The sequence below is a fragment of the Coloeus monedula genome (assembly GCF_965178545.1).
Source record: "Coloeus monedula genome assembly, chromosome: 3".
NCBI lineage: Eukaryota > Metazoa > Chordata > Aves > Passeriformes > Corvidae > Coloeus > Coloeus monedula.
Window position 1 is genome coordinate 36,727,932 of NC_138783.1, and position 13,144 is coordinate 36,741,075.

At 40.3% G+C, this 13,144-nt stretch overlaps 1 protein-coding gene across 1 annotated transcript in view; it reads left to right on the forward strand.

Moving 5' to 3' along the window:
* Positions 1 to 2,520: 2,520 nt before the first annotated feature.
* Positions 2,521 to 13,144, forward strand: part of LOC309570790 (N-acetylated-alpha-linked acidic dipeptidase 2-like) — a gene marked incomplete at both ends in the record, with an annotated part of 32,000 nt that continues 21,376 nt past the window's right edge. The window contains 6 exons of the mRNA XM_082277804.1: positions 2,521 to 2,608; positions 4,130 to 4,241; positions 7,186 to 7,372; positions 10,237 to 10,338; positions 11,226 to 11,351; positions 12,028 to 12,214. Coding sequence (XP_082133930.1) covers positions 2,521 to 2,608; positions 4,130 to 4,241; positions 7,186 to 7,372; positions 10,237 to 10,338; positions 11,226 to 11,351; positions 12,028 to 12,214 — 802 coding nt within the window. The remainder of the gene's footprint in view (positions 2,609 to 4,129; positions 4,242 to 7,185; positions 7,373 to 10,236; positions 10,339 to 11,225; positions 11,352 to 12,027; positions 12,215 to 13,144) is intronic.

Sequence of the window (13,144 nt, forward strand, 5' to 3'; positions counted from 1 at the left end):
CTGGGCAAGGCTGAGCCCATCAGTGATTGCAGCAGCACCTCAGGGATAGCAGATTTTAGAAGGGGAAGAAAGTTACTGTGCAAAAGCAATTAGAGCCAGACTAGAGAGGAGTGAAAAATGTGTGAGAGGAACAGTCCTGCAGACCCCAAGGTCAGTGCAGAAGGGTGGAAGGAGGTGCTCCAAGTGTCAGCAGAGATTCCTCTGCAGCCCGTGGTGCAGGCCATGGTGAGCACCCTGGCTGCCCAGAGCAGTATTCAGTTGTCTGACAACAGGCTCTGCAGTTTCACTTCAGGTGTTGGGAGAAGTCTCACCTGGCCCGCAGCTCTTACGTCAGAGCTGTACACAAGTGCTGCCCTGTACTGGTTTGCTCTGTCTAGAGGTTTTGGACACTCCATGAACTCCCAAATGGCACTGGCTGTTTTTCTGTTAGGAAACAAACACTCTCAGTACAGAACAATTCAAGTGCTTAAAGTTAGGTGCTTATCACACTTTAGGATGTCTGGCCTGATCCCAGGATGGCCTCTGTGTTGCATATGGTAACCCTATGGCAGTGAAATCGGCAGTGAAGAAGGTTAAACTGAAAAAAATAGTTGCATTGTGGGAGAAGATGTCTTAATTTTTGGCTTTGTTTCTCACTATCCAAGTCTACTTTAATTTGTAATAAATTATTTTTCCCTAAGTGGAATCTGTTTCAGATTACCATATGATGGTAATGGGCAGATAATATCTCTGTCTTCACTTCAACCTATGAGCTTTTTCGTCTTATTTCCTGCCTCAGTCTTGTTGTGGAGGGCATGTGATTGAAGACAGATTTACACTCTATGTTACACTTGCATTTAATTGTAACATAATATACTCCACCTGTGGCCAATCCATGGCATGTAAGAACATGTCACAACTAACAACTTACAGTAATAGGACTGTATTTTAAGTGGTAGAAGCCACTTGGCTGCTGCTCGTTGTTCAACCTCAGCATTGCTAGTGCCCTTGTCACTTTAAAAAGACGTACGCATAGAAATAAATGCATTTCATACATTCTTGCTGTTGCTATTCTTGCCTTCTTCCTCCACTGATGTTATTATCATGTGAGGTCTAATTTTGATAGTAATCTCCAAAAGCCCTTGTCACTTTGCTGTCTATTATGTGCCAGTCCTACACCTGTGGTGCTATATAAATGCTAATAATACATCAATATGCTCATTCTTTTTGAATTCTGTAGGTGGAATTCCATCTGGTTTGTATATGTCAATTCAGATGCTGGTGTGAAATGTCATTGCTGTTCAGAATTTGTGATGGCTTATGAGCAGCTGGGAAATGACAGGAAAAAATCACAAAACTGGACGTGTTTATCATTTGAACAAAGACATCCAGCCCTATGCTTAAGACAGCAGCTGTGACTGGTGCAGAATACCCAAGTGGTGTAATTTTTCTCTGAAAAACCTTAGTTTAAGTAATTGGGACATTAACCAGTCTTTTCTGCTTTTTCTGAATATTTTCAGCTCATCAAAATGTATTTAAGAAAATTTTGATACTCGGAGTACTGATGTTTCTTTCACAAAATGTATCTACTTTGTACTTTGGGAGTGAGTGGTAGGAATTTGGAGCAATCCCAGGCTCCCAGAAAAGTGTTCCTGCCTTCAGCCATATAACTGGTCTCAAATGGGTGAGTCCTCAGTTCCAGAAAGGTCAGTCTTGGCTTCTGTGTCCCCATGAAGGGACTCAGCAGCAGGGAGTGATGTGCAAGGTCAGAGCAAGTTTGTGCAAAATGTAACGATTCTATGAATGTATGTTTTGACTATTCCTTGGGCTGCAGTTGTTTCCTTCCCCATGAGGTACTGATGGATTTGAATAAAGTAGACTAGGAAAACTTGATCTCGAGAACCTTGTAATTCTAAGTGCAAGTTGCTAGAGAACACAGGAAATAAATTTGCAACTTTTCCCAGTTGCAAATTGGATGATATCTGGAAGTGTTCTTGCTGGCCGATCTAAATTCTGTTCTCAGCTGCTCCATGTATACATTCCTTGCTAACGATTAATTTTACCATGGATTAAAAAGGGAAGCAATTCAGTGTTTCATTGGCAAAGAGAAAACAACTTTTCCCTTAATTTCATCTCTTGGCCACTTCCACTGGAACACATTGTGAACAAGCCTAAAACAGGAACTTTCAAAACCAGAAACTCCTAATAACTAATAGAAATTAGCCTCTTAAGTAGTATATGTGCATTGCGTGGTGCACAGCCTGGATACATATTTGTTACAGAAGATACACATGCAGCTACACAGGAGCTGTCTGGTGGGGTGAAGCTAAGAAGTGGAAGAGTTTTGTTTCATTTGGAAAATTGTATCGTCATCGCCTAGCGATTAAGGCTGGTTAGGCAGCGTGAGAGTTGAGCAGCAAAGAAGACAGGGACAGCCCTGGGGCTGTGGGTGGAAAGGGGAGGAGGAGGAGGAGGAGGAGGAGGAAGGCAGCTGCTTGCCAGCCCTCAGAGCCTGCCAAGCTGCCGGCCAGTGCTGACCGTATGGCCAGGAGCAGGAGCAAGGCCGCCCTCCGTGCGTGGCTCGTGTGCCCTGGGCTGCTCGGCTGTTTCTTGCTGGGCTTTCTTACAGGTGAGTGCAGAGACCCAGGGGCTCAGCCCCCGGCTTCTTTCCCCTGCACATACTTGTGTGCAACGCCTGATGTGATTAACTCACCATCAGGGAGATTATAGTGCTCTTTAGCGACATGGTAAAGTACCCGTCCCACTGCTTTTCTAAGAAGTTTTTCTCTCAAGCATTTTTGGTCTTTAGGGAGTGAGGAACAGAGTGGCCCCGTGCTTCAGCTCAGGATGAGCCCTGGTGAACTGGCAGCTTCCCGAAACAGGCAGCCAGGCTTTCAACGAGGAAAGATTAATACAAGAGTTTGAGACTTCAGCAATTGCAAGATCTCCCAGATTTGTTTAAATTTTTATTTCCTGTTTTTTACTGAAGATATATTTAAATACTCCTATTCAGTTGCTATTTTAGAAATTAAGGGTGGAATGTAGAGAAGGAGGAGGAGTTTGACTGACAGCCAAGTTACTGAAATTTTCATCATGCACAATGAACTTTGCTAGAGATTCTTTTCTGATGTCACTTGCAGCATTTGATTTTAAATCTAAAACTGCATGTCCTTTTTAAACTTGTGTTGTAACACAAACCTAAGGCTAAAGCATGAAAGAAAAATTAAATATATTTATATTTTATATATATTAAATATATAAAATATTAGTTTAATTTAGGAGATCCCTGAGCGGCAAATTTCTGGTACTTGTGCTGTGCTTATACATTTCCCTGAACATCAATGTTTGGCCCTGCTCCAAAACAGGACACTGGGAAAAATGGACTTTTGGTTTGATCAAGCATCACTCTTCAGTTCAGAGAGTTACTACTATTGTATTTAAGTGTAACAGATCATATATACTGTGCATGTGACAGCACGTATTTTTGTCTTTCTTACAAAAAATTTCCCAGTTTGAGATTGTCTAGCTATAATAATAAAAGGATTTTTTTTTTGGTTGTTATTTTCTTGAGACAAACGCATACAGTTGATATACCCTCTCCTACTACTATTTATGGTTAATGAATAAACATTTTAAAACTGGATTGGGTGACAGTTAACTTTATTCTTTTAATTGTTAAATAGACTAAACCCACCCTTCCCCAAGTCTGTAACTATTACAGTGCTGTCAGGGTGGCTGTTGAGTCCTAGACCTTCCATTTAAATATGCTAACATATATGTTTTAAAATATATGCGTAAACTAAATAAAGTAAATTCATCATGAGTATCAGGAGTTCAAACCTCACACTGCAAACAGTTAATTGAGAATTCAAACTATAGTTTAAAATTAATGAGAGACGAGTGCCTTAAAAAGGGGATTTACCAGGGATTTAGGGTGTAGTTTTTTCATTATGTTACTTTTAGGCATTTTAGTCAATGAAATATATTTTACTTTTCTGCTTCACTTCTCTGAGCCTACAGACACTGACAGAGGGTGCTCTAAGCTCTGCTCATCCTTGTGGTTTTAACTGTTTAGTACCACAGGTGGCACCTGTGCTCAAACATGTGAGGACATTCTTGCTAAGTCGGAAACTTTTCAAATGTGTTTCAGGATGGTTTACAAAACTGACCGAGAAAAACCCCAACTCTTCAGATGTCCTTCAAAATGTGAGACAGAAACTTGTGGCTGAAATGAAAGCAGAGAACATCAGGAAATTTCTTCGGTAAGCCTTGTGCATCCTGTTTTTTGAACAATGTTATCAGGCAAGAAAGCGAGAAAGTAATAACATCAGCTCCAAGGAAGGGCCTCTGAAAGCAGAGCTTTTAAGATACTTTGGAAGTATTTAGTTTGTATGGAATGTCTGAGGGAAGAAGAGAGAGGCTTACAACTCTTCTGTTCCCCCTTCCCCATTTTTGAAGTTGCCTTTTTGAAGTGGCTGTACTGTCAAGTGTACTTCCCTCAGCTGCATTACTGCCAGTGCTTACCAGTCTTCATGATTTCCCATCTTCTTGGTTTAAAGAAGCATGCCTTTTTTTTCTTGCAAGTGTCTGAAGCTCTAACATCAGATACGTTTGCTTTCCTTCAGACTGAGATGATTTTACTGTATTTGGGATACAATGATTGACGTGAATTACATCTGACTGATCATCTGCTCAGTGTCTCCTTAAACTTTCCATTTGAGCAGCTAGTCTGAGTAGAAAATTAATCTGTTAAAAATTAATGCTACAGATTTGCAGAGCACTGAGTTGCATGTATACTTACAGCTGATATTTCCTTTAGTGTGGCCATACTGGATAATGTGCTGTTAATTGGGAGCTCTGACATCCCATTATACCCCGTCTTCTGGTTTAGAGATAAAGGGCTCTGTCCATGGTCAGTGTGCTTGTACAGTTGATTAAGGTTTGCATGATGCAATTGTTAGTAAATAATCTTTTTTTGCATCCCAGTGCATCCATGCAGTTCTTTCAAAACATCTAAAATTCTAGGGATAGAAAAAACCTTTTTTTTGTCCCACAGAAAATGAAAAAAACACACATTATTGTGTATATTTATATTTTCTACAGAAGAAAAAATATATTTATGCAAAAAGTAAATATATACAAACTCTGGTTAGAAAAGTGTTAGTATTCAGCATGTAAGTCAGCAGCTGCAACAAGAACATCAAAGAATTACTGACAAATTAGATTTCTATACATTTATTCTAAACCCAAAAGGTTTCATACCTAATATCAATTAGCTTTTTAAGTCTACAGGCCTAATCTTATTTTGTATTTTTTGCTTTCAGTACATTGCAGAGTTCCTGAAAATTATGTTTGCGTGAGAATCTAGGCAACACAGCATGAAACAGCTCTGTAATTATGCCAAAGTCTCTTGGCTGTGGAACATTAATGGCTTCTCATTTGTCTGCTTGCTTTGGTGATGGGCCAAATGCTTCATGCTGATTGGGGTTTTTTTTGCCTAAATTCAAATAAAAATCAGGAACTTCAGAAAAATTGTATTAACACACTATCCAAAAAATTTGTTAAAAGCATAAAAAAATGTGAACTTGAGAATTTTGGTCCATATTCTTAGTTTTTCACAGTACTAAATCTGTTTTTATCAAGTGGGGGAAAAAAATCTGTGAGTCTCAGAAAATGCAGACACTTTGGTCTTAGCATTGTATCATAGCTCTGAAAAGGATTAAACTGTTTAGAAGGGAAAATGTGGGAAAAAAATCATCATGTGTGTTTTTCCTGATGGCATATGTAGTATTTAGTACACCTAAAGAATTAAAAGGTACTTAAAATGCTTGTGAGAATTTAAGTGCAAGAAGACAGCAAGCAACAAGGTTTGGCAAAGGTTGCTCCCAGACTTTGGTGCGTACCCACACAGTTTAAAGAGCGGGGATGGCAACAGCACAGAGGGTGTGGTATACTTAGAGAATCTGGATGCATTCAGATCTTGGGGCCAGGTGGGACTCATGTGAAAGACCTTGATATTATGATTGCAATGTTGCTGTAGTTGAGAGGTTCTGATGATTGAAGGAGGCCGCAGGTGGCTGAAAAAGGCTGATATTGTGCCCCTCTTTTAGTAAGGACAACCTGGAGAGACTGTGAGCTGGTTGGCTTCAGGTCTGGAAGGGTGACAAAACATCCTTCTGGAATCTGTTTCCAAACACATGAAGGACAGAAATACAGTTAGGAACAGTCAGCATTTATTTCCTATTTGTTTGTGTGATCAGCATGATTGCATTCTGTAAGGAAATGACTGGCTACGTGCATGAGGCATTATAGTGGCTGTAACATCCTTGACTTCAAAAAGGCTTTGAATATCATTCTCCTTTGGAAGCTGAGGAAGTACACACTGCAGAACATGGGCTGAAAACAGTCTGAAGTGATATTAATCATGGTATTTGCTACCACTTATTAATGGTAATTAATAAGTAATTGCTGATATCTGACATCTGTGGGGCAACCATTGACAAGTAGCCTGTTGGGAATTGGAAGCTGATGCTGAGTACCTGGCTGACTGATGAGCTTTCACCATTACTTACTTGTTCAGTGGGCCGAACAAATTGCAGACAGATTTCTTTAGGGTAGTCCAGAGGGACTGGATCCTGTTCCTGACTGTTTATCACCAGTATGTGTTTTCTGATATGGAAGTAAATGTTAAGAAGGATTTTGTTACTCAGGCTTTTGAAAAAGAAGAAAAAAGAGCAAACCTATGCAGATAATTTAATGTAATGATTTTCAAGTTAAACTTATTAGGACACTTTATGCCCACAGTACAAATCCATCATCAGATACCAGAATTTTCTGGAAGGCTTCTTTCTGAATGTGTAGCTCTCCTATATTTATTTCTGCTTCTAGCATGCTGCTAATATTCTTTTGCTGAATATTTGACACTGATTTTCATTGCTTGTGTGTAGATGTGGCCATTCCTGTCAAGCAAAGAGAAAAGTTCAGCTGACTTATTTTAAGGCCTGAGGAAAGATCCTCTGCTCTGACTATATTTTCTACATGTCATGAAGCAGACTCTGATGAGCAATCATGTTATACAGCTCAAACTTTAAGACTTTACTGTCCATGGAATGTGTCTTGAAGATTAGCTTTATACACACTGATCCTATTTCACGATTGTATCTCTCTGCATTTGATGCTTACTAGTGGTTTTCTGTTTTATTCTAGCTCATTTACCAAGTTGCCTCACCTCGCGGGAACTGAAGAGAATCTTCTTCTTGCCAAAAAAATTCAAGGCCAATGGAAGGAATTTGGACTGGATTCAGCAGAACTTGTTAATTATGATGTGCTTCTTTCATACCCAAATGAAAAGCAGCCAAACTACATTTCAGTAATTGATGATCAAGGGAATGAGGTGATCTTTTCAATGACAAAACTATATTTATGTAAAACCAAAAAAACCCCAGTGACTTCCTGTTAAAAAAACAGTGTCTTCCTCTGTATTCCTACCTACTCAGCTCAGCATGTGCTTTATATTATTAAAAAAATCCAGTGCAAAGGGAATCCATATTTAGAAATGGTTTTCCAGGCTATGCAGAAAACACAACAGAGTGGCTGAGATCTCAGTGCCTCATAACAGAAAAGCAGGGATGTGTGGTGAGGCTGCAGTTAACACCCGTAGACCATAAGGTGTTAGAAGAGTTCAGCTTAAAGATATATCTAGGCTAATCTCCTGCTTCCATAAACAGCCTTAAGTGGATGCACAGGGACGTTTAAGAACAAAGAAATGTACTTCAGGCATGCAGTTCTTCCCAGTGTCCTGCTGTTTTCAGCTCAAGGCTTTTCCAAATGGCTGCAATTAGTCTCTTGAAAAAATCCTTGTTAGACCTTTTCCAAGTATTTATCCAGTAAGTGACCCTCATTACATCTCTCTTCCAAGTACCTATCCAAACCCTGCTTGAACATCTGTACAATATTTGCTTCCACAACATACTGAGGTAAGGAATTGCAGAGATATTGTCAATTTTATGTAGTATTGCCTTGTTTCCCTTGCTCTGAACCTGATTCCACTGGCTTCCCATGGTGTCTCTGAAGTTAGTGTTGGAAGTACTAATGAACTAGTCAGTCTATAGACATCTTCTCCCTTTTGAATACCCAGGGAAATAAAGAAGTAGATGTAGATTCTGACAAGTAGCCTGAGCAAGGAGAGGAGGTGGAACTGCTAGAGAAGCATCATAGCATATAGGCAAGGATGAAGAGCCAGGATAGAAAGTAAGGAATATGTGCTCAGGGATGACATGAGCTTAGAGGTGAAAGAATGAAGAAATTCTTCCAGAAACCCTGTAACAGTGTCTCAACTATAATCTCACAAGGTGTAGTGGTTTGGTCCAAAATACTCATTACTGTTTATCTGCTGTGAGATAAGAATTAGGAGAAATGCAAAGCAGGCACCAAACTTGAAAGAATATAAAGAAGTTTATTAACAGACCTAAAAGAGGGGAAAAAAAAATTATACCACCTTCAGAACTCTCCTCCTCCCCCCACCTTCCTCCCTTCTCCCACTGACAATGTAAAAAGACAGCCCTTAAGATGTTCAGTCTGTTTACCACTTCCATAATAACCTTGTTTAGTCCATTTAGAAAGAGAAGTCTCTTCTTGCTCATGCTATGAACACATTATCACAACGAGACAGCCGCCCACTTCCAAATATCGTTCAGTCCATTTAGGAAGAGGAGTCTCTCTGCCTGCGTGTGAGTCCCTTCCCCCGACTTGCAGCTTTTCCCGCAACTGCTTTCGAGGGCCCACTCTTGAAGTTTCTTGGGGTACAATTTTAAGGTTGAGCCGTTCAGAAACAAAAACAGAGGCCCTTCTCCTTCCCTGGGAGCAAAGGGTCTTCCTCATCTTCATCATTAAGACTATCTCTGGGAGCATCTCTAGGGACTGAGGTTTTCTCCTTTCCCGTTTGGAGCAAAAGTCCTCATCTGGTTCATCTCTCCCTGTCCAAACTTCTCATGAAATTACAGCTGCGTCAGCATCTGCCTATCTCAGCGCAGGTGCTTTTGCTCACGAGTTGAACACTCCACCCCCCAGATCTTCATGAAATTACAACAGGATACTCTGATATATCATAGCTTCACAACAGAATTTCAGCTTTAAGCATCTCCTCTCTCTCTTCCCTCAGGTTTTCAGCTCTTCACAGCAGTAAAAGGGTTAATCTCACCTCGGCCTTGCAGCCTTGCAGCTGGAATGTTGAATTTTTCTTATCGCAGTGGAGAGGGGGGAGAGCCGAGCCGCTCCGGCTGCCCACGGCAAGGCAGTGGGGGGGTTCCATGGCTGGAACAGGTCCATGGCTCCAGGATGGCCGTGGCCCAGCCTGGCCTGGCCCAAGCAGGGCCTGGCCGGGCCCGCTGGCCCCCACACGGGGCCCGCAGCCACCTGTGCCAGCGCCGGAAACGAGAGAGAGCTTGGAGGGGGAGTTTGTCTATTCTTAAATGTGGATCACAGAGGCGGTCACAACTTTAAGTGGCTTAGAGAATTGTCCATATTCAAACTGGCCAGCTGATAGGTTCTATCAGGTCCCAGAGGAAACTGTAAGCACCCCTTAGCAAGGACGTCCCTTCCGGGACTATGCTTGCTAATCTATGACACAAGGTGACAAAAGGTGGTCATGAACCTTAAAGCAACATGAGTTTTACAATACATAATGATAAAAGGCAGCATGTTCAACTGGAGCATTACTAGAAGAGACATGAAGAGAATAAAAATAATAATAATCATACAGGTGGGAGAAACCACAAAAGACACCTGGGATGGCATGGATGAACCAGGTGTGTTTTACTGTCCCCACTTCTTGGCAATTTTCAGTTACTTCTTTCCTTAGGTTTAGGCAGTGGCTGATGAACATCTTCTGACACTTGATCCATCTCTTTGTATTTATATCTGCATTCTATTACAAAAGTTCAGCTCTGGATCCCTAGCTGTGTTTTTGTTTGAACTTATGTGTGCTAATTAGAACTGTATTTTTGCTAGCAATTTATGAAATTTATAGTTTAAACTGCTGAAAAAGCTAACTAACTTGGCAAAAGCCAAGGCTTTTGATATTTTTCATCCATAGGACTGCAGTATTTTGAAACAGTAATTATTTGACAAAGAGCCTGATGCACAGAAACTGAATAACTGTCTCTTTTGACTTTAGTTTAAACTATAATTAGCATTTCCTTAGTGTGTGAATTTGTGCCTGGAGTGTTTGACCAAAGACTACTGTTATTTTTTTGATAGGTTTTCAATACATCATTGTTTGAACCACCTCCACAGGGGTATGAAAATGTTACTGATATACTACCACCATATAATGCTTTTTCAGCACAAGGAGTGCCAGAGGTAAGAAAAGAAATTATGTCAGGGTACTATTACCTATTTTTTGAAATACTTTCTGGGACAGTTGCTCCAGCTTTTTGAAATATTTGTTGTAGTAGTTTTAATTACCATTTGTCTTAATTAAAGAACACTTTACTTAATTAAAGTTTACTTAATTAATTAATTTACTTAATTAATTTACTTAATTAAAGAACACTGTGCACAGATAGGCCACATATTATGCAAAGGTTAGAAGTCTTTTATGACCAAAAAAAGATCTTTCTTAAGTTGCTAGAACTCTGAATCACATAACAAGTGAAATGTTTTTATCTTGATGGAAAATTTAGGATACATCTCAGATTGCTCCATATTATTCAGTCATTTGTAGAGGAGTTGTTTAAGGCACAGGTAGAAGTAGCAATATTTAAATCAAGTTGGAAGACATTTCAGATTAAATGAATGCCTTCAAAGGCCACAAAAGTTCCTCACTTAATCTGCTAATTCATTATGAAGCAGGTCAGGGACAACATTGCATTGGATAAATAAATGGAATTATATAGTAGTGAGTGTTTGTGTATGCAAAGCATGCCACTGCTTTTTCACAGCCAGAGAAGTTTGTCAGTTTAGCAAAATACATTGGTTTATTTTCCAGCCTGTTTCTAGGACTGTTGTTAAGTGTGGGATAATATCCAAACATCAGAAGCTCGAGCCAAAGCTTCCTAAAGAATATTGTGGATATCTTTTGCTATTGTTTTTATGGGCACTGGATCTCATTTGTAGAAATGCAAAAAAAAAAAAAAAAAGAGAAAAGTCCTCTATGATACATTGTGAATGAAACTGTATTTCTGATAATGGGCATTTTGTTTGTTCACTGGCCAGTTGCCACGACGTTGCTTTTCTTTTCTGCCCAGGCAGATCTGGTGTACGTGAATTATGGTCGTACAGAAGATTTTTTTAAGCTGGAGCGTGAAATGGGAATTAACTGTACAGGAAAGATTGTCATTGCCAGATATGGGAAGATCTTCAGAGGAAACAAAGTAAGGGTTGTGTTTTAGTTTTTCCTCCGTGGCTCAGGCACTTTCATGGTAGAGCTTGAGGGAAGCAGTGAGGGCTGTTTGTTGGAACATATGAGCAGAAGGAAGCCTGCAATGTATCCATTGTGACTGCAGTCTAAGAATAGCTTCCAAAACAATAAAACCAGATGAATGTATTAAACTCCTGAGACAGAGATGACTGCAAACTCCCTAGGCAGTTCTTGCAAGAGAATAGTTTAGGCAACTGAATAGTTTGTAGAGCCAAGACTTTTGATACTTGCCATCCATAGAACTACAGTACTTTGAAATAGGAGCGTTTTGACAAGGAGTCTGGTGCACAGAAACTGAGAAACTATCTCTCCTGACTTTAGACAACAAATCTGGCAAAATTTGTGATAGTGGGGCAGTGGGGACAGTGCCTCAGTTTTATGAGTGAGGTTTTGTGCCTCAGTTTTATGTTCTGTGCTTTATTTCATAGCCTTGAGCTATGACTAAAGGTTTGACACAAATAATGAACATATTGTGTTTCACTGTGCTTGGTCCTTCTGCTGAATCTGGGGTAATTTTCACTCTTTCACATACTCATCTTCTTGCATGGAAGCAAATCTCAACATTCAGATTTATTGCTGCATTAAAAAAAAAAAAAAAAGCCACGTCTTAAAAGCAAATAATTTCACAGGTTAAAAATGCCATATTAGCAGGAGCCCAAGGGATCATACTTTATTCAGACCCTGCTGACTACTGCGCACCTGGAGTAGATCCTTATCCAAATGGCTGGAACCTTCCAGGTGGAGGAGCCCAGCGTGGAAATGTATTAAACCTGAATGGGGCTGGGGACCCTCTAACACCAGGTTATCCTGCAAAAGGTGAGTGAAAGTTCTGTAGCCTGGGCCATCAAGTACTTTATAAACTGGTGCTGAAAGTGTGTCACTAGAAATTCAATTATTTTCAGTACAGATGCAGAGAAAAATGCTGCTTGAAATTATTATTGACAGTGGTTAATTTTCTATTACATAGCAAGTTCTATCTGTGTCATTCTAACTGGTTTCAGTTAGGCAGGGGAAGAAAGTTCCTAGCAGAATCTTTGTATGGTCCCACCCTTGCGACACTTAAAAAAGCAGGGGGTGTAGGTTTACAGACTGAGAAGCAGCAGAAAATGACTGAGAATTTATAGCCATTTTAAAATATCTGTGTTTCTCAAGAGGAACCAGTTTAAACTAGATTGTACTCTACCATCAAAGAGGGCTAATAGCTTTACATGGAGGTATGTTTCCTTGCTGATCATAAATTCCAAGCAGAAAACCAGTTTAAAATCCTTTTTAAGGGGAATTAAATTCCTGTGGCAAAAATAATAGTAGCCCAGAGTCTTTCAAAAGTTGGCACCATGTGCTTGTCTTGTCCTTGTTGGCACCCTAAACTCAGTCTGAACTAGGTTGCCTGCCAGTGCTGTCTGCTGATGGGATGGCTGTACAGGGGTGCTTCTGGAAAGCTCATGGGCTTGTGTGACCACTGTTGGGGATGTAAGACAACCTAAAACCAGGTGAGATTGTGTGTGCCAGGCCTACCAGACTCAGAGGGACATTGCCTGTCTTCAACCCAGGTAAATGCATCTGTGGATGTTCTCTGTACCTTGTCAACCAGCTGCACAGGTGCCATCTTCACCTCACACACCAGCTTGGTTTCCCCACAGCCAGCCTAGAGGAAAAGTTATAATATGGTTGGACTGCAAATGTAAGCTTGCATCAAGCCTGGGGACTTCTTTTGCACAGCTGTGCAAATGCATTCCTGGCTTTGTG